Below are 23,077 nucleotides of genomic sequence, written 5' to 3'. Positions count from 1 at the left end.
GATCTTACTCACTCAGATAGGATTGTTCAATTTTAAAATATGTTGGAGTTGTGCGGTGTGTTCAAATCCCTTCACCATTTTTTTCTTTTGTTCTTATTTGCTCTTTATGAACAATAGGAATGGTTTTAAAATGTTTATCATTTAATGTGAGAGGACTGAACAAACAGAGACTTTTATTTACAGAGGTTAAACGCAACAATCCAGAGGTGTTGTTCATTCAGGAGACTCATTTTAAAACAGATAATGTACCCAATATTTTTAAAAAAAGACTACCCCTCCCAGTATCACTCTGCATTATGTAAGAAATCTAGGGGTGCCTACATATTTTTTAGTAAAACTTTACCTTGCCATGCAGATGACGTGACTTTAGATGCAGATGGTAGATACCTAATTTGGAAAGGTTCAGTAAATAGTATTGGGTACATTCTGGTAAATCTGTGTTCCCCTAATTTTGGGTAATTTTGTTTTTTGAAATCTATGTTAGCAAAGTTTCAGTTTCAGGGGTCAGGGGCAGATTGATTTTGGGTGGCAACGCCCATTTTTTTCTAGATTGCAAATATTATATTGATGCAAATAGTGCCGCTAAAAATCATAACAGTGAAAAATTGGCAGATATTTGTTCCAAATGTAATTTTTTCCTGTTGGAGTATACAGCATGAAGGAGAAAAATACTATACCTATCACTCAGCAGTTTATAATATGTATTCTCGGATCGACATGTTCTTGGTGGGTGAAAATATCATACCCCTTGTTTTACTCTCTGGAATCTCGGACATTACTTGGTCCGATCATGCCCCCATAACGATGTTTATAGAGGAGTCTTTCCAGTTGAACCCAAACAGATAGTGGAGACTTAGTGACTATTTAGTCACTGAGCTTGAGAATAAAACTTTGTCTGGATCAGCAATTACTAATTATTTTAGGGAAAAGTCAGCTCTATTTTTAGAGGATACCTCATTGTGGAATGCCCATAAAGCAGTTCTTAGGGGACACTTTACACAATGAGCCTCCTACTTGAAAAAAAAAATGATCGGAAAATGAGAGATTTAGAAAAATAACTGTATACTTTGAATCAGGCTAACAAAATTGGCCCTTCCTTGCCCCTTGCTGCAAAGATTTCTGATGTTAAGGTTAAAATTAACACTCTCCAGTTCGAACACACAGCCTTAATGTTAAGGAGATTGAAACAGTTTTTTTTTATGCGAATGGAAACAGAGCTTCATCAATATTAGATTCTAATCAACACCACAGGACTTCCCAATCCAGAATTCAGCACCTACTGGATGAGAGTGGCGTTAAAGTAACTCATCCGGTTAAGATAAGCAATAGGTTTGCAGAATACTACAAAAAAATTGTATAGTCTGGTTTCCGATCCCAATACGATACAGCTCACATCTGACACAATACGTTCTTTTCTGGACAGGGTTTCTTTTAATCAGATACCTACAGATAAATTGGATATTCTAAATCCCCCCATCACCTCAAAAGAAATTACAGACGCCATTAATATGATCCCACAAGGCAAAGCCCCAGGGCCTGATGGTTTTACAATAAAGTGCTATAAGATTTTCTCTGGCAATCTAACCCCTCATTTAACTCACCTATTCAATCATTATTGGAATACAGGTGGAATGCTGGGGGAGGCTTTGTGTGCACAGTCATGTTACCTAAACCTGGTAAGACACCTAATATCTGTTCAGATTTTCGTCCCATTTTATTAATTATGACACAAAGATTTATTCACAAATTTTAGCTAATAGACTTAATCAACTTCTTCCTTCCCTAATTGGCAAAGACTAGTTGGGTTTCGTTATGAACCGTCAGGCTCCGGCTGGCACCAGGCATTTCATCAATTTGATTAATCATCTTAAATTTATTCACACACCTTCTTTGCGCCTCTCTTTGGATGAGGAGAAGGCGTTCAATAGAATCCATTGGGATTATGTGAGGGAAGTTCTGTTGCGTTTTTACATCCCTGACCCCTTCATCAGGGCAGTGTTTGCACTATACTGTCAACCAACTGCCAGAGTATCTGCGACTGGCTTTGTTTCCAAAAACTTTTCACTGTCCAATGGGACCAGACAGGGGTGCACATTGTCTCCACTCCTGTTTGTGCTGGCAATCGAGCCCCTGGCTTAGATGATATACTGCAGCACAGATATCTAAGGCATTGCAGTAGGGGGTATGTAACATAAAATACTCCTTTTTGCAGACAACATCATGTTATCACTTAAAAACCCAATGACTTCATTACTCCGTTGATATCGATTCTGCAGGAATTCGGCAAAATTTTGTTCTATAAATTGAATACAGCTCTCTCTTTCTACATACCTTGGTATGATTTAGACACTTTGAACGATTGGTTTGACTTCAATCGGAGTGACTCATCTCTTGTTTGGGCATTAACCTATGCAAGAACCTGTCCAGGATGCATTCTTATAACCTGGGTAAGGTTTTGTATGAATTTATGAACGATCTTTAGAGATGGTGTAGTCTTGAAATTTCATGGTTAGGTAGGGTTAATTTGGTGAAAATGACTCTCCTTCCCAAAATGTTATATTTTCTTAGCCTTCCCCCTTTTGATACCTTTTTTCCAAAGGTACATTCTGCTCTCTTGAAACTTGTTACGACACTCACCGCCAGGGGAATGAAGCCGCCGTTTAGTCGATAACCCCCTTTCTCCAGAAATGCAATTTTAGTCCAGCCGATCGTAAAACTCCCGAACGGAGTATACAAACGCGGCAACTCCCGATCAGCAATCCATCCAAAATCCTTTCACAGCTAGAAATAAACTAAAAAGCTGTCCCAATAGTAAATCCCTCCACAAACGAGACAAAGCTCCGTCTTGTAGGTCAAACAGGAATGTGTTTAATGGGGGCTACCTGCCCGGTATTTATGCTGGTCTCCACAAGGTGGACACTCCCCTAGGGGACCTTGTGGAAGACTGTAAAACATATTGGACAGTAGCCAATCGCAGTGGCTTCAATATAAGCCCTTCCCATCTTACCCATAAATCCTTCTTCTCTATCCCGGAGATATTTAGGAAGAAACCTAATTATCTCCAAGGATAGGGACCATCGCCATTTTAAAACATAATAAGAAAATTACAATAAGATACATAAAGTCAGAAATACCGATTGCATATGGTTTGTGTAACGTATCCCCAGATAGCCTGGATCTGAGGGCATATTCCTACCGAATAGCGCTCAGGTCCGATGTACATAGTTCAATCGCCATGGAGTCAAAGTCTCTCACAAGTCCTTCGGTATACGAATGACTCCATGGGATGGCTACCTGGGTAAAGTCCATACGAAGGATAGAAACCCCCGAACTAACCGGTGTTCGTACGCCTCAACGAAATAGAAGGTGGGCGGCAGCCTCCAGCGGTGCTCAGCAGATAAAGTATCCGTTTTTAGTTCCATAGGTTTTGCACCGAACACCGCTAATTCTCCTCGTGTCCAAAATGGGCGCCACCTCGTGGTCGGCATACGAACGACGACCACCCGTACGAATGGAATGGAGAGGTGTCTGCGGTTAACCGCAACGTTCTAATTGTGGTCAAGGTGTTAACAAGCAGCACACTCCTCTCCTGGGTGGCTGTTTGTTCGGTAATTTCAATCGGTACTAGGGAAAACAGACGAACAAGGGCATACGGACAAGAAATCCATGAAATCAAGGCAAACAGACGCACCAGCAATATGAGTCTATACAGATGGGTTCGTCACAAAACTTATCTGGAATAGAAAACTATCTAGGATTTAATTATCCATACTTCAAAAGTTCAGGGTTAGCGGGGGTGTGGGTTTGCCAGATTTTATGCATTCTCATTAAGCAACTAATGCAGCGATTGCACTGAAATTCAAACAAGAACATAACTGTCCCCTTTGGCTTGAGATGGAGGCTAGCAAACTCTCTGCATTCGATCAAAGATATTTTATGGTTGCTTCCATCTCAGCGCATAAGGTTGACGGACATTTTTCTTACAACCAAGACCACTATTAAGGCTTGGAAAATACTATATCAAAAATTTCACCCTTCTGCTGTCTGGTCTAGAGCTACTCCTCTGTCAGTATTTCAACTAGTTATGCCTGAATTAGTAGTATAATATTGGTCCTCTTTGATTCATTGCATTAATGATCTCTTCTTGTCTTCTAATTTTTTTATCATTTGAACAGCTACAAAAGAAATTCCAGCTAAGTGTTTTTGACGCCCCTGAACATGCGAATTTGGTTCAAAAGCATTTTGGGATTTCCAACCAGGATCTGAATGTTGGAAAATTGGAAATGTCAGATTTAGAAAACGTTTATATTTCAGACCCTGGTGGAAAAAGAACCATTTCCATGTGCTATGCCTTTTTTGCAGGAGAAGTAGGACTGAAATTGCCATACATGACAAAGTGGTAGAGTGATCTGGGTGAGGTATTCACAGTGGAGGAATGACATGAATCATTACTTGCTTTGAAAGGCATTTCACGTTGCATTTCCCACTTAGAATCTCATTTAAAATTAATTTATCGCTGGTATTTCTCCCCATTTAAGATGTTCCTACTAAACCTCTCCACGTCTAATTTATGTTGAAGAGGTTGTGGACAGACGGATACTTTATACCATATTATTTGGTCATGTCCGAAACTCTCCAGCTATTAGCAAAAAAACACTAGAAAATATCATATCAATTACTGAGTTCCCTGTTGATTTAACTCCTTATGCTCCTTAACAACCTTATGGATTATGCTTACTTAAATGTCTCCCTGAAGATTTACCAAAACACAAAAGAATAATGTTAGGCCACCTCCTAATCTCAGCTACATCAATTATTCCTAGATATTGGAAATCTGTTACAATTTCCTCTGTCAAAGATGTCCTACTGTTTTTATTTGAAAAAAAAAAAGTTGTGAGCTTGCTCTCCGAATACCATCAGCTACCAATGTACTCCTCAGACATGACTGGTCTGAGTGGGAGAAGGCAATGAGGAGTAAATACAAGCTTGATGATGCTTCCACCTGACCAAAAAGTGATTTACCACTTATTTACCGCATTTGTCATCAGGGCCGGCGCTACCTGTTAGGCGAACTAGGCAGCCACCTAGGGCACCCGAGCCCGAGCGCTCTGCAGAGAGCCTCAGGTGGCTGCAGCTTTGCCTGGGCTGGTGCGTCCATGAGGGCGCACCGCCCGGGCGCAGCCAGAGGAGAGGGGCTGACAGGAGGTAAGCGCTCAGCGCTCCCTCCCGTCACTCCCTCACTGTAGCATGGCCGAGCCCTGTATGGTCCAGCCGGGTACAGGGAACATCTGTCTCCTGTACCCGGCCGGACTAAACAGGAAGTGAACACTGAGTGTGCACTTCCTGTTAGTCTGGCCGGGTACAGTAAACAAAAGCTCCCTGTACCCGGCCGGACCATACAGAGCTCGGCCACGCTACAACAGAGGTAGGGGAGGGGAGAAAGAAACAGGGAGGGGAGGGAGGGAGGGGGAAGAAAGAAACAGGGAGGAGAGGGAGGGAGGGGGAAGAAAGAAACAGGGAGGGGAGGGAGGGAGGGGGAAGAAAGAAACAGGGAGGAGAGGGAGGGAGGGGGAAGAAAGAAACAGGGAGGGAGAAGAAAGAAACAGACAGGGGGAGGGGGGAGAAAGAAACTAACAGGGAGGTGGGAGAAGAAACTAACAGGGAGGCTGGGGGAAGAAACTAACAAGGAGGGGGGGGAGAAACTAACAGGGAGGTGGGGGGAAGAAACTAACAGGGGGGAGAACGAAATTGACAGGGGGGAGAAACTAACAGGGATGTGGGGGGAAGAAACTAACAGGGGGGAGAGAAATAAATTGACAGGGAAGGGGGGGAGTGACAGGGGAGGGAGGGGGGAGTGACGGGGGGGGGAGAAGAGAGTGACAAGGGAGGGGGGAGAGATTGACATCACACACACACACAATCACACACAATGCACCCCTTACACACAAAGACAATGAACCCATTGCACACAGAAAAACACACAATGCATTACACACAATGCAACCCTTACACACAGAGTAACACAATATGCACCCCTTACACACACTCAAAGCACCCTTTACAGACTCACACACTTCATCCCTTACATACACAGAAACACACCTTGCAGACCTTACACATACAGACACAGATTCACACAATGCATTCCTTACACACAAATCAGGACATCCCCTACACACTCCACCCCCTGTGAACAAACTCATTGGTGGAAAATGAAGGTGGACCCTGGGACCCAGACCTTGAGCTGTGTAAAGGGCCCCCAAAAAATGGAGCTGCGTCCCGTTCTCCCAGAACATTGATTTTTGTGACCACAGTTACAAACAGCCTCCAGAGATCCTGTTCTACACCAGACCAGTGGAGCCAGACTGCAGCTAGAGCCCATCATCATCCTCATCTGCTTGTAAGTAGGCAATCTAGGATATTATTCGTGGCACTAATCTCCAATTGACCTCACATTAAAGAAACACTATAGTCCCCAGAACCACTGCAGCTTAATGTAGTGGTTCTGGTGTCTATAGCCTGTCCCTGCAGGCCTTTTAATGTAAACACGGCGGCACTGCAGCACTAGCGTTAGTTAACATGGCAGGTCATATGGGTGGGGCATTGTGATGTCACGGGGGGGAGGGTCATTAGAATAATAACCTGCACACTAAGATCATAATACAGTAAAGGTTTGTGTTGAGGTAATACTACACATACAAGTGTAATGACCACATCACAACCTGGGCCTCACAGCATTCAAGAGGAGAAGCCTACAGAAGGGTTTATATATTTTATCTTTCAAACCTTGAGGGTCCCCTCTGTCAGCTGTGGCTACAGTTAGTGACCCCAGGCTGACAAATGAGCAGTGCGCATCTCTCAAAGTGAGCATTGCACATAGCCCTTTAAATACAGTGGTTGAGCGATCTTGCCTTTAACCCCTTGAGGACACATAACATGTGTGACATGTCATGATTCCGTTTTATTCCAGAACTTTGGTCCTTAGGGGGGTTAAGAAATCAGAGACCCAGAGGTACCTGTTGATATGTCAGTTAGAGCCATAAAAAGTGAGGGAAACACACAACTCTTTAAATGTATTTAAATAATTTAAAATGTGCCAAAATATACAGTGTTCCCTCTCGTCTGGTACTGTCTACCTACTATGAGATCCTGAATAGATCTCCCAGCATGCTCCCTAGTCGGTGATTGGTGTTAGGCTTTGCCAGGCTGCAACCACACAGCGCCTTCTGTACTGTGTGAGCTAGGAAATCCATCTGCTGATGTCAGTACATAGGTGGGTATAGGGGGTGGGATTAAGACTTGGATTCTAGTTAGGATTATGGGTTTTATTATAGGTAGGATTGTGGGTTGAAATATGGGTGGGATTAAGAGTTGGATTGAGGGCAATATTAGGAGTAGGATAAGGGGAAAATGTATACATATGGAGGATTATTGTACTCAAAATCTGTAGCAGAATACAAATATGGAGTGTTTGCAGTGGGACGTGCTTATTCTGTGAAGTTTCCCAAAATAAAACGTGTAGAAAAAAAAAAAAAGTGATAGAGTGGTTAACTGAAAAATGTCGAACTGTTCTTGTGTTGTACTATCTACAAATATATACTTTTAAGTAGCAGTTATGGATTCTGTGACTACTGAAACGGAAAATTTACTCTGGATGTATATTTGTGTGACAGCATTGCAAAATGTTATGGGTTATAAGCAATCACAGAGAAAAAACACACACATAAGAGCATTATCAAACGGTAAACCACCATACGCATTTTGCATAATAAGACGCTTATTCTTGGCTTCCAAAATCTGGATCACTGGTGATTATTGATAACTAGACTAGAGCAGAACTTGACTAAAAACTGATTGACACAGAGCATATGTATCTCACTGACACACTGTAATTATAAAAGTCACCTTATTACTATCATTGTGCAACTTTCCAAATGTCTTCCATATAGTTAAGGGTGTGTTAATCAACGTTAAGAGTCGATTAAACATTACACAGTGTTGTTCATTTATTTTATAATGACTTCCTATCTTGTACATTTTATTTGGTTCATATTACAGATTCAGAAAACCCCTTAAGTTTACCTAGCTTCAATTCCTCATTCCTTAAAGAAAGGGAAGCAAAAATGATTAGTGCTCTCGTTACCATGACAACCCAGCAAGTAAGAATTTCTATGGCCTAAATGTTACAAATTCTAACTCAATTTGTAAAGGTTATTAAAATGACAAGTCTGACATAGTGCTTTCCTTTCATTTTCTGAATGGTGGCTATCATTAGTCTACTCTAGATTGATGTTCTAGATCACTTTATCCCTGATCTTTAACTGATCAATAAAGCTTCGACCTATTAATTTACATAATATAACATAAATGGAAAAAAAATAAACATGCAACACCATTTGGCTTCATTTAGAAAAGCTAAAGGTGATTTAAAATAATTTACCTAAAGTATAGAGGTACATTTTTATATATATTTAAGAATTCTTTTCAAATTCAAATCAAATGTTTGATACCAAAACGTGATATTCTAGGAATATGATTTTTCTTTATTTTACATATTAATAAAATAGTGAGTCAATGTTACCTAAATAAAAACATGAAGAGTATTTGAAATGTATTCATAACAACTGCATATTCTCTGGATAAATGGAAAAGAAAACAGAAGCCACAAACAAAGACAGGCATTGAAATAATATCTTACCCTGGCACTGGAACCCTTGTTTTCCAATTCCCCTGGGAAAGGAAAGAATAAACAGAATTAATTATACACATATGGAATGTAAAAACTGTAAAATATTCAAATATTCAGAGGTTTCATTCCTGCGAGGCGTTTTATGTAGTATTCCTGCGTTTATGATGAGTCAGTGTTCAAAATATAAAAATTTTAACTTAGAGAAAAGGGGGCCAATTTTTTTTCTTTTTCTTTTTTGTATAATCCAGTTAATTCAGAAATCTGTCACAAAAGACTATAGTGATTCAAACCTGCCATGGCAAATGCACTACACAGTGAAAGTTAAATAAACCATGGCTTTTCTGGAAATTATGCCATTGAATTAAACGTAAAAAAAATCAAAAAAAAAAATCAAATTTAAATATATAGTTGTTGATTTAGCAAATAATATTACTATTCCATTCAGTCCTGGTACAGTCAATGCATTTATTGCACTGAAGAAGGACACCACCTGCACATTCTTTGTTCAATGACAGAAAAGGGCAGAATGTATACAACAGCCAGGATAGAGGTGCTCAGGTCCAGAAAAGAGAACTAGAGAGGATTGGATTTCTAAAAATAAATTTTATTTTGCATACCTGACAGTCACATAGTAGTTAAATGTAAAGGGATAAGTAACATAATATAAAAATAAATCTTAGACAAGAAGAGCTCCCCTTGAAACTTAATTCAAAAGGTAATGAGACAATCCACATCAGAAAATGGTCAGACACAGTTTTATCAATATATTACATATATTAATATAATGCTGCTCTTTACGCAATTAATGATGCCCACTATTGTCTTTAATTTGTGTGCAAGTAAATCATTTGGGTTAGAGATGGCACCCTTAAATGTTTTCATATAGGACACTACAAGCCTGATGCTCACTCTGCGAGATTGGATTCAGGGCATTTATAAACTATACCTTTTCAGATTGGCATCATTTTGTTATGATTTGTGATTATTTTATTTACAGCTAATGCATAAAAAAAAAAAAAAAATGCTGGAGCCAGCATTCGGACCTAGGTCCAGAATTTTTTTATGCATTAGCTGTAAATAAAATAATCATAACAAAATTATGCCAATCTAAAAAAGGTATAAATATGTATTGTTTGACATGGAAAGGTTCAGAAAGACACCAATCCCATTTCAACATAAATGTAAAGTTTATTAACTCACACTCTCATGACACTTGGGTTTTAGTGACAAGGGAGACCTTGTTAAGTGTTCTTGCAAAGCAAGACCACTTAATGTTATCTCACATATATATTATTATTAAGTGTTCTTGCATAGCAAGACCACTTAATGTTATCTCACATATATATTATTAAGTGTTCTTGCAAAGCAAGACCACTTAATGTTATCTCACATATATATTATTAAGTGTTCTTGCATAGCAAGACCACTTACTGTTATCTCACATATATATTATTATTAAGTGTTCTTGCATAGCAAGACCACTTACTGTTATCTCACATATATATTATTATTAAGTGTTCTTGCATAGCAAGACCACTTACTGTTATCTCACATATATATTATTATTATTATTATAGCCAAATTTGCCACCCTAACTCCTCCCACAGTTTTTACACTACATAGACAAAAATATACCAAAACGTGCAGATTGTTCCCGATCGGATTGCTATTACTTTGTGGAACGTTTCGGCGAATGGTTCTCGGAATATCGTCGTTCTTGTGGCGAAATTTGTCCCATAGGAATGAATGGCAAAGCTAGAGTGGGAGCTGGCAAAAGCTGAAAAATCAGGACATGATTTCTAAACTGCCACCACTCCCTCATTTTCAGGCCCACCTACACAAATCTTATATCAAAACGTTCAGCTATCCCTGCTTCCACTAAAAATGTCCACAGCTAAGCAATAGTCCTGATAGTTTTCACAATATGACCATTTGTTTGCAACTCACGCAGTCCATTGACATTCATTGAAACTCCACTCTGCAAAGCTCACATTTGAAGGGCAATTTCTAAACTGCGACTGTGCCTTCATTTTTAATATTGCAGAGACATACTATACAACAAAATGTAGGTCTGGGTCTTGTGATTCTCACAATATAAAGCTCTTTGCTGTAGGATTTATAGTTTTTAAAATATGACCGTTTGAAGATGGCAACTGCCAAAATACTCTGACCTGTGCAAGGCTGCAGCAGCAAGTGATGTCATAGACAAAGCCTTTTTCACACCTGCTAATGTTTTTATAAATGTATGTTTTAATGTAACTGTGCAACAACGTTGCAATTAAATGTGCTATATAAATGATAACAGTTACTCCGCCCACTCCAGTTGAAGACTACTGGTGGAGGCAAGAACACTTCACACAATTTCCCCAGAAATTGTAGCTTTTCTAGTTAAGTGTTCTTGCATAGCAAGACCACTTAATGTTATCTCACATATATATTATTATTATTATTCTTATTATTCTTATTATAGCCAAATTTGCCACCCTAACTCCTCCCACAGTTTTTACACTACATAGACAAAAATATACCAAAACGTGCAGATTGTTCCCGATCGGATTGCTATTACTTTGTGGAACGTTTCGCCGAATGGTTCACGGAATATCGTCGTTCTTGTGGCGAAATTTGTCCCATAGGAATGAATGGCAAAGCTAGAGTGGGAGCTGGCAAAAGCTGAAAAATCAGGACATGATTTCTAAACTGCCACCACTCCCTCATTTTCAGGCCCACCTACACAAATCTTATATCAAAACGTTCAGCTATCCCTGCTGCCACTAGAAATGTCCACGGCTAAGCCATAGTCCTGATAGTTTTCACAATATGACCATTTGTTTGCAACTCACGCCTTCCATTGACATTCATTGAAACTCCACTCTGCAAAGCTCACATTTGAAGGGCAATTTCGAAACTGCGACTGTGCCTTCATTGTTAATATCTCAGAGACATACTATACATCAAAATGTAGGTCTGGGTCTTGTGATTCTCACAATATAAAGCTCTTCACTGTAGGATTTATAGTTTTTAAAATACGACCGTTTGAATATGGCAACCGCCAAAATACTCTGACCTGTGCAAGGCTGCAGCAGCAAGTGATGTCATAGACAAAGCCTTTTACACCTGCTAATTTTTTATAACTATGTTTTAATGTAACTGTGAAGCACTTTGGGCAACAACATTGCAATTAAATGTGCTATATAAATAAATACTAACAGTTACTCCGCCCACTTAGTTGTAGACTACTGATGGAGGCAAGAACACTTCACACAATTTCCCCAGAAATTGTAGCTTTTCTAGTTATTATTATTATTATTATAGCCAAATTTGCCACCCTAACTCCTCCCACAGTTTTTACACTACATAGACAAAAATATACCAAAACGTGCAGATTGTTCCCGATCGGATTGCTATTACTTTGTGGAACGTTTCGCCGAATGGTTCTCGGAATATCGTCATTCTTGTGGCGAAATTTGTCCCATAGGAATGAATGGCAAAGCTAGAGTGGGAACTGGCAAAAGCTGAAAAATCAGGACATGATTTCTAAACTGCCACCACTCCCTCATTTTCAGGCCCACCTACACAAATCTTATATCAAAACGTTCAGCTATCCGCGGTGTCACTAAAAATGTCCACGGCTAAGCCATAGTCTGAATAGTTTTCACAATATGACCATTTCTTGCAACTCATGCCGTCCATTGACATTCATTGAAACTCCACTCTGCAAAGCTCACATTTGAAGGGCAATTTCTAAACTGCGACTGTGCCTTCATTGTTAATATCTCAGAGACATACTATACATCAAAATGTAGGTATGGGTCTTGTGATTCTCACAATGTAAAGCTCTTCGCTGTAGGATGTATAGTTTTAAAACTATGACCGTTTGAAGATGGCAACCGCAAAAATACTCTGACCTGTGCCAGGCTGCAGCAGCAAGTGATGTCATAGACAAAGCCTTTTACACCTGCTAATGTTTTTATAAATGTATGTTTTTTTTTTTTTTCAATGTCTCGTTTTTATTGAGATTTTGTTGTAATAAGAAAATCAAAGTTGTAGGAGTACAGAATAAAGAAAAGGGAAGGGTACATGAATATGCATGGTCATATTATCTCATTGCAAAGTACACAGTAGGCATTGATCGAAGTTAACAAAGAGAACGATAAGTGTTGAGTAGTGCAGTTGAAACAGACAAAATACATACAAATTACACATCGTCCATTAGAAACCATCTCCAAGTTGCTTTCTTTCTGTAAGTCTATATGCCTTCTATTGCATAGAGTGATGACTAGTGTCAGACCTGTGGACCGTGTGTGTTCACTGTACTGTATGCACATTCATAGGTCGGGGTGTAGGTGGGAGTATGGGGTGGTAGAGAAAGTAAACAGGGGGGTAACTTATTAACCAAGTGTTTATACAATACAGTACGAGTGTCTTGTAACTAGTACCATGTGGTGTACATTTTGTTTTGCTTGCCTGAGCGTTGGGGGACGACTTAATTACTTAAATTCCCAGATGCCAGCCAGTGGAACGTTGGCTGTGAATGTTATGAAATGTGTTAAATGTTGGTGGTGTGAGATTTCAATATTTCTGTGCGTGCCGTGTGCCAAATTTCCCAGTGTGTGGAGTAGGATTCAACACGACCCTGTATTTTGTATGCCATGCGTTCGTACATGGCGATATTATCTAGCCTGTCCCATACCTCTAGCGGTGTTGGGGCACTCCTTTTCTTCCAGTGACAAGCTATGCTGGTTTTAGCTGCAGTTAAAATATGCAGGAGGACATGTTTAGTTTTATCTGTTAACAATTCTGGAGACAGGTGAAGGAGGAAGCATTCTGGTGTGAATGGGATTTTGCGATGGGTAATCAGTTTGATGGCTTTTCCTATTAACCTCCAAAAGTCGGTTATTGCAGGACATGTCCAGAAAATGTGTGGCATATCTCCCCTGGGGACATCACATCTCCAGCAGGTAGGTGGTGTGGTCTTATACATGAGGGCCAGCCTGACTGGTACCAGATACCACCTCATAATTATTTTACAGTAGGCCTCCCAATGCGCTAGGCTGTGAAACACTTTTCTAGTTGTCTGAATGGCTTGTAGCCATAATGGCATCGGGATGCTTACTTCGAGCTCGCGTTCCCACAAGCGCATATAGGTGTGCTTGTGGAGCGGGTCCCTATCGTTGAGAGCTGTATAACACATGGATAGGGATTTTGATTGTGTGGGTCGTCTTATGCAGTGTTGGCCGAAGTTTGTTAGTTGTGTTTCCTCACAGTATTGTGCGTGTAAATTATGTAGGATGTGTTTTATCCTGATGTACATGAATACGTCCCTGGGGGGGAGTTGGAACTCCAGTTGGAGCACTGGAAACGGTTTTAGGCCTGCTTCTGTGTATAGTTGGGCTATCGAGTGTATGCCATTCGTAGTCCAGGTTGTCATAGTGATATTTTCAGCTAATTCTGAGATTGTTTGTATAGGGGCGAAATATAGAAGATTAGTCGCACCCATGAGTGTGCCTGCCCATTTCTTCCAGCTCTTTAGTAGAAATTTTGTGTTTTGTAGGGGGTTGTTTGTGGGCGTCTTCCCGAGTACACTCGCCCGCAGTGCGGCTTGCACAGTGAGTGGCTGAATGCAGGCATTTTCTAGGGAAGCCCAAATAGGTGTGTGATGGCGTGTGAGTAGTTCTAGGCCTTGTGCCAGGATTGCGGCTCTATAGTACATTCTGATGTTTGGGATGCCCAGCCCCCCTTTATTCGGGGAAAGCCATGTTAGGCGCCTAGCTAGTCTTGGTGGTTTTTTTTTCCAAATGTAGGCATTGAAGATACTTTGGAATTTGTGTAGTAGTTTGTCGTTAAGTGCTATGGGAATGGTGCGGAATAGATATAAGATATGGGGCAATGCCATCATTTTTATGGTGTTTACCCTTCCCAGCCATGAGATTTCCAGATCTTGCCAGCCATCGAGTAGCGTTTGTAGTTTATGGGCTACTTTGGCGTGATTCTCTTTGGGAAGATGCTGGGCTGATTTGTTCAGATTAATACCTAAGTACTTTATGGATACCTTCCTCCAGTCAAATGGGTGGGAGCCCATGAGGGACTGCACGGTACGTTGGGGGAGGTTTATGGGCAGGGCTTGTGTCTTTTTGAGGTTATTCCTATAGTATGAAACTCTTCCATACTCTTGGAGAAGAGTCATTAGATTTGGGATGGATTGTTCTGGGTTGGAAACGTATACTAACACGTCATCTGCGAATAGGGCTAGTTTTTGGGTCCCTGCTGGGGTGTCTAAGCCTGTAATCAGGGGGTCGTGTTTGAGGCGTTGTATGAGTGGTTCTAGACATAAAATGAAAAGTAACGGGGACAACGGGCAGCCTTGGCGTGTGCCATTGCTTATGTGGAATGTGTTTGACAGGAAGCCGGAGTTGAAGGTCTTGGCTGAGGGCATTTGGTATAGTGCCTTAATACCTCTCAGGGATTGGCTAGTGAAGCCCATTTTGGATAGGGTGGCCTCCATGTATAGCCAGTTCAAGAGGTCGAACGCTTTTTCAGCGTCGAGCGCCAGAACTGCGCCTGATTTCTTATGTGTGTTAGCCCAGTTGATCATGTTAATGAAGTGTCTAGTATTATCACCCGCTTGTCTGCCTGGGACAAATCCCGCTTGTTCGACAGAGACTAGGTTGGGGAGGTTTTGTTTCAATCTTGTTGCCCATAGTTTCGCATACAATTTAATGTCTGCGTTCAATAAGGAAATAGGTCGGAGGTTTTCACACTGAGTGGGCGGCTTGCCTGGTTTGGGCAAGGTAACTATATGTGCCTCCAGCATCTCTGCCGGGAGTGTGCCTGTTCGTTTAATGGTATTGAATAGGTCTGTGAGGTGGGGTGTCAATATCTTTGCTAATTTGTGGTAATAATAATTAGAGAGCCCGTCGGGGCCAGGTGCCTTGTGTTTGGGCAGGGACTTGATAGTGTTGAGTACCTCTTCTTCTGTGAATGGTTCATCCAATTGCCTGCAGGCTATTGGGGAGAGTTGCGGTAGCGATGTTTTACTTAGAAAGGCCTCTATAGTCTCAAGTGTGGGTTGGGGTGTTGTTGGGTCGTTTTTCAAGTTGTATAGTGTGTCATAGTAGTTTGCCAGTTCGTTTACGATATCTAAAGGGTTATATAATCTGCCTCTCGTGGGGGAGTCTATGTAAGGGATTTTGGTTTGTAGTTGTTTGTGTTTGAGTTTTTTGGCCAGTATTTTGCCCGCTTTGTTCCCTTGTGTATAAAATTGGAGTTTGAGAGATCTCATCCATCTTTCGGTGGACAAGAGGTCTAGTTCGTGTAATTCCCTTTGTATTTCGGAGATTTGTTTTGTTAGGGATTTTGTTGGATTAGCTTTGTTTTGTGTCTCAAGGGATGTCAGTTTTAGTTGCAGGAGGTCGCGTTTGTCTTTAGTTGTCTTTTTAAGTTTGGACCCTTCCCTTATGAGTACTCCCCGTAAAACTGCCTTGTGAGCAACCCAAATGATTGGGGCCAGGATGTCTTCTGATGAGTTGATATTGAAGTATTCAGTCGCTTCTTTGGCAACTGTATCAAGTATGTGTGGGTTGTCTAGTAAGCTCTCATTGAGTCTCCACTTTCCCCTGCCTCTCGCTGAGTGTAGAGATCTAAAGGTGATTGACAGAGGGGCGTGGTCTGACCACGTCCTCTGTCCTATGTGTATGTCCTCTATATTATTCAGGGTCACCTTGTCTACCAGACAATAATCTATTCTTGAATACGTTCTGTGTACCTGTGAAAAAAACGTATAGTCTCTTTTGGAAGGGTACATAGAGCGCCATGTATCGTAAAGCTCATTATGGGATATTAGTTTGCTTAATTCAGCGCTTATCACTCTCGATTGAGCGGTGGGGGGTTTGTGGTATTCTCGTTGTATATCGAGTTCAGGATTCAGGGTACAATTAAGGTCACCGCATATTATCGTGTGTCCTTGTTTGATTTTAGTGAGATGTAGCAAAGACTTACGTATAAACGTATTTTGGGCTTCGTTTGGGGCGTATAGTGTTGCTATAGTCATCAGCATGCCATTTAGGTTGCCCACCAGAACCAGCAGGCGTCCCTCTTTGTCAGTATACCTGTTTGTTTCTTGAAAGACCCAATCTTTATGGAAAAGAATAGCAACCCCTTTGGATTTGTTGGGTGAGAGCGCATGGAATGCCTGGGGGTAGTGAGAGGAGTGGATGCGGGGGGGTTTGCGGACACAGAGATGTGTCTCCTGGAGGCATATAACTGCCGCCTTAGATTTCTGCATTTCCTGCACCAGGAGGCGCCTCTTGTGCGGGCTATTCAGGCCTTTGACATTTAATGAGTGGATTTTAAACGTAGGTAGCGTCATGATTGTGTGTAGGTATGCAGCGCTTTAGCGCCTGGAACCAGTTGGGCCTGGCGTCCGACCTGGGGAGTATTGTGTACGGTCAGGGGTAGGCAAACGCACAGACATTGCATGGTTACGCAAGTTATACACATTATAAGTGGTGGAATACTTATACATCGCATAGTATCTAGAAACATTTTTATGCATGTTGACATATATTGTACAAACACATTTAAACCTTGGGTTGGGATAAAAGGGGGAGAACATAGGGAAACCTGTGGCCAGCACAGGGATGTAGATCGCCTCAGGTGAGAGTTTGGCATCTCTCGAGAGTGGGCGGTGGGGGGTGTGGGTAGACGGCTCCACCGAAGACGAGCCTATCTAAATTTTGCCTTGAGGAGCCAGATGGAATGAAATAGGTTCAAACACTGGATTATGGCGTCGGAGGCCTAAATCTAAAACAAACTAAAACACAACTGTCAGTTGCTCAGTTCAGGAGGTACATGTCTGGATGTTATCGAACCTAGGGTATGCGCCACATCAGCTCCCCAAACATGTACCGACCACGCCTGTTAAGTAGTATGAGGGGATTACGTATGGCGTTGAGAGAAATTACTTCAATATGGGAATCCACCTCATGGGCCGGCTGGAAGGCCAACAATTACTGTGCGTGGTTCCCCTTAGGCAAAAGTCGCCATGCTGGTGTATGTAGACCTTGTACTGGGCAGCATTAGTTTCATTACAGGGTGCCGGATAGGCAAGTTGCTAAACCAATATACTATAAACATAACTCAAAACGGCTGAGATGAGTGGCAAATAAAAACTGAACATTAAGCAAAACCGTTATGCCAACTGAATTTGGCTTAACCGGAAACCCTGAATATATACATATAAGATATTTGTTAAATCAAACACGTATTGCAGATAGTGATACTTAAGTGAATGAGCAGGCAAGGCCTGGACCCTGGTTGGTTCTGCTTCAAAGTTCTTTATGTGCTGCTGCTTTCGATGTCGATCCCGCCATCATCCAGTCAGCTTTCAGCTTCCTTGGTTGCGTGTGCGTGGGAGAGTTTTGGCCCATGTTGTGATGTAGGCCCCAGTCTTTGAGTTTCGCCATTCCGGCCTCCGGGTCCAATATTACTTCAGTTTTGCCTTTGTGCCAAATTAGCAGTTTAGTAGGATAACCCCATCTGTACGGGATCTGTCGGTTGCGTAGGGTTTTCGTGATGTTAATAAACTCACGTCGTCGCGCCATGGTAGCTGCAGAAAGATCGGCATAAATGCTGAGTCCTTGGTACGGGTCGGGTAATGTTTCCAGTTTCCTCGTCGCGGACAGGATTGCTTCTTTTGAGCTGTAGTAGTGAAAACGTGCTATAACATCTCTCGGCGTGTCTGCCGTTAGCCTGGCCGGTCTCGGCAACCTGTGCGCTCTGTCCAACGTCCAGGCCTCAGCCCCAAGCTGTGGTACTAGTGATGAGCACAGGGTTTGTAGAAATTGTGGGAGGGCCTCATTCGGGATTGTGTCAGCTATGCCCCTGAAGCGCAGATTATTTCTGCGGGCCCTGTCCTCCATGTCGGCCATTTTAAGCTTTAGAGTTGCTTGCTCTTCTTCCAAGCGATGTATGTGATCCACCAACTCGTTATGGGCTATGCACATATCATCCGTTTTGGCTTCCAGGCGGTCAGTGCGGTCTCCCAGTTCCTGAATATCATCGCGCAGTTCTCTGGTAATCTGCTTAAAATCGGACCTAAGAGACTCTTTTAGGTCCTGCAGCATTAAGTGGAGGCTGTGGTTAGTTACCAGAGAGTCTCCGTGGGGGGTCTGGTCTGCATCTTCGTTTATAAGCGCAGCGGCTTCTGCGATGTCAGAGGCTTCTGATGTTCCGCCGTCGCCATCTTGTTTTTGCCGCGGGCGATCTTTTTTGGCGGTCCGGACCGGGTCCGTCAATTTCAGCTGTCTGTGCCATGCTGTGTCAGGGTGTTGGGGCGTCCAGAGGGGTGAGTTTAGCGGTATGTCTGGCTCGTTTGTGACGGCTTTTAGGCTCGGTGGCTCGGTGGCTGCGGAGCTCCGTTACAGTGCGACTACTCCATGCGGTCGCAGGACACGCCCCCCATAAATGTATGTTTTAATGTAACTGTGAAGCACTTTGGGCAACAACATTGCAATTAAATGTGCTATATAAATAAATAATAACAGTTACTCCGCCCACTCCAGTTGTAGACTACTGGTGGAGGCAAGAACACTTCACAGTTTCCCCAGAAATTGTAGCTTTTCTAGTTATTATTATTATTATTATAGCCAAATTTGCCACCCTAACGCCTCCCACGGTTTTTACACTACATAGACAAAAATATACCAAAACGTGCAGATTGTTCCCGATCGGATTGCTATTACTTTGTGGAACGTTTCGCCGAATGGTTCACGGAATATCGTCGCTCTTGTGGTGAAATTTGTCCCATAGGAATGTATGGCAAAGCTAGAGTGGGAGCTGGCAAAAGATGAAAAATCAGGACATGATTTCTAAACTGCCACCACTCCCTCATTTTCAGGCCCACTTACACAAATCTTATATCAAAAGGTTCAGCTATCCCTGCTGCCACTAAAAATGTCCACAGCTAAGCCATAGTCCTGATAGTTTTCACAATATGACCATTTGTTTGCAACTCACGCCGTCCATTGACATTCATTGAAACTCCACTCTGCAAAGCTCACATTTGAAGGGCAATTTCTAAACTGCGACTGTGCCTTCATTGTTAATATCTCAGAGACATAATATACATCAAAATGTAGGTCTGGGTCTTGTGATTCTCACAATATAACGCTCTTCGCTGTAGGATTTATAGTTTTACAAATATGACCGTTTGAAGATGGCAACTGCAAAAATACTCTGACCTGTGCCAGGCTGCAGCAGCAAGTGATGTCATAGACAAAGCCTTTTACACCTGCTGATGTTTTTATAACTGTATGTTTTAATGTAACTGTGAAGCACTTTGGGCAACAACATTGCAATTAAATGTGCTATATAAATAAATAATAACAGTTACTCCGCCCACTCCAGTTATAGACTACTGGTGGAGGCAAGAACACTTCACAATTTCCCCAGAAATTGTAGCTTTTCTAGTTAAGTGTTCTTGCATAGCAAGACCACTTAATGTTATCTCACATATATATTATTATTATTAAGTGTTCTTGCATAGCAAGACCACTTAATGTTATCTCACATATATATTATTATTATTATTCTTATTATTCTTATTATAGCCAAATTTGCCACCCTAACTCCTCCCACAGTTTTTACACTACATAGACAAAAATATACCAAAACGTGCAGATTGTTCCCGATCGGATTGCTATTACTTTGTGGAACGTTTCGCCGAATGGTTCACGGAATATCGTCGTTCTTGTGGCGAAATTTGTCCCATAGGAATGAATGGCAAAGCTAGAGTGGGAGCTGGCAAAAGCAGGACATGATTTCTAAACTGCCACCACTCCCTCATTTTCAGGCCCACCTACACAAATCTTATATCAAAACGTTCAGCTATCCCTGCTGCCACTAGAAATGTCCACGGCTAAGCCATAGTCCTGATAGTTTTCACAATATGACCATTTGTTTGCAACTCACGCCTTCCATTGACATTCATTGAAACTCCACTCTGCAAAGCTCACATTTGAAGGGCAATTTCTAAACTGCGACTGTGCCTTCATTGTTAATATTCCAGAGACATACTATACATCAAAATGTAGGTCTGGGTCTTGTGATTCTCACAATATAAAGCTCTTCACTGTAGGATTTATAGTTTTTTAAATACGACCGTTTGAAGATGGCAACCGCCAAAATACTCTGACCTGTGCAAGGCTGCAGCAGCAAGTGATGTCATAGACAAAGCCTTTTACACCTGCTAATTTTTTATAACTGTATGTTTTAATGTAACTGTGAAGCACTTTGGGCAACAACATTGCAATTAAATGTGCTATATAAATAAATACTAACAGTTACTCCGCCCACTTAGTTGTAGACTACTGATGGAGGCAAGAACACTTCACACAATTTCCCCAGAAATTGTAGCTTTTCTAGTTATTATTATTATTCTTATTCTTATTATAGCCAAATTTGCCACCCTAACTCCTCCCACAGTTTTTACACTACATAGACAAAAATATACCAAAACGTGCAGATTGTTCCCGATCGGATTGCTATTACTTTGTGGAACGTTTCGCCGAATGGTTCACGGAATATCGTCGTTCTTGTGGCGAAATTTGTCCCATAGGAATGAATGGCAAAGCTAGAGTGGGAGCTGGCAAAAGCTGAAAAATCAGGACATGATTTCTAAACTGCCACCACTCCCTCATTTTCAGGCCCACCTACACAAATCTTATATCAAAACGTTCAGCTATCCCCGCTGCCACTAGAAATGTCCACGGCTAAGCCATAGTCCTGATAGTTTTCACAATATGACCATTTGTTTGCAACTCACGCCTTCCATTGACATTCATTGAAACTCCACTCTGCAAAGCTCACATTTGAAGGGCAATTTCTAAACTGCGACTGTGCCTTCATTGTTAATATCTCAGAGACATACTATACATCAAAATGTAGGTCTGGGTATTGTGATTCTCACAATATAAAGCTCTTCACTGTAGGATTTATAGTTTTAAAAATACAACCGTTTGAAGATGGCAACCGCGAAAAAACTCTGGCCTGTGCAAGGCTGCAGCAGCAAGTGATGTCATAGACAAAGCCTTTTACACCTGCTAATTTTTTATAACTGTATGTTTTAACCCCTTAAGTCCGGCGGACGTATATTTACGTCCTTTTAAAAGCGGCTCTAAACGCCGCAGGACGTAAATATACGCCCGCCGTTGTTTTTTAACTTACCCGGTCGCCGGTGGTCCCACGCCGGCGATCGCGGTTGGGGGGACTCCCAGGGAGCCCCCCCGCGGCAGATCTGCCTCCTCCGGTCCCTCCCGGTCATGTGAGAGTGAGGTCCTTGCGAGGACCTCACAATCACATGGCCGGTATAGCTGGCTCAGGCATTGCCAGCAGGGGGACCAACTGTAATGACAGTTGGTCCCCCTGCTGGCTGAAAATAAAATAAAATAAAGTTAAAAGTGTAAAAAAAATAAATATATATATATACTTAGATCATATATATATATTATATATATATGATCTAAGTATATATATACACATATACACACATACACATACACCGTCTAGGTGTATTTTAATATTAATATATATATAATTATATATATATATTAATATCAAATTACACGTAGACTGATACTGATTAAATATATATATAATTATTGTTATATATATTTATAAATAATATAAAAAAAAATATGTAAATACGTAAAAAAATTAAATAAAAAAAATAATTAAAAATAAAATATTAAAAAATATATAGATGTGTTTTATTTCGTTCTAACTGTATTGTGATATTAATATATATATATTTATATCAAAATACACGTAGAACGAAATAATATATATATCTATATACATAAATATATACGTATATATCACTATATATATACCTATATATAAATAAAAATATTTAAAAAAAAAAATATATATATACGTATATATACACATATGTATATATATACATATATTAATTCTACACATATATTTATGTAATAATTTTACATAATTAGGTATCCTAATTAATTACAATTAGCGGGACCTGCCTGACAACCCATGCCGAAAGTATAAGGAATTTAATTTGCTAGCACTATATTTAACCCTATAACTTTCCAAGACACCATAAAACCTGTACATGGGGGGTACTGTTTTACTCGGAAGACATCGCTGAACACAAATATTAGTGTTTCAAAACAGTAACATGTATTACAACGATGATATCGCCAGTAAAAGTGACGTTTTTTGCATTTTTCACGCACAAACAGCACTTACACGGACGATATTACTGCTGCAATACTTTTTACTGTTTTGAAACACAAATATTTGTGTTCAGCGAAGTCTCCCGAGTACAACAGTACCCCTCATGTACTGGTTTTATGGTGTTTTCAAAAATTA

General features: G+C 41.0%; 1 protein-coding gene across 1 annotated transcript in view; it reads right to left on the bottom strand.

The window, feature by feature from the left end:
* PRKCG (protein kinase C gamma) overlaps positions 1-23,077 on the bottom strand; it is a 447,474-nt gene that overhangs the window by 383,628 nt on the left and 40,769 nt on the right. The window contains exon 2 of the mRNA XM_063436266.1: positions 8,699-8,730. Coding sequence (XP_063292336.1) covers positions 8,699-8,730 — 32 coding nt within the window. The remainder of the gene's footprint in view (positions 1-8,698; positions 8,731-23,077) is intronic.

Source organism: Pelobates fuscus, chromosome 11, assembly GCF_036172605.1.
Source record: "Pelobates fuscus isolate aPelFus1 chromosome 11, aPelFus1.pri, whole genome shotgun sequence".
NCBI lineage: Eukaryota > Metazoa > Chordata > Amphibia > Anura > Pelobatidae > Pelobates > Pelobates fuscus.
This window is presented reverse-complemented; position numbering and strand designations above follow the sequence as displayed.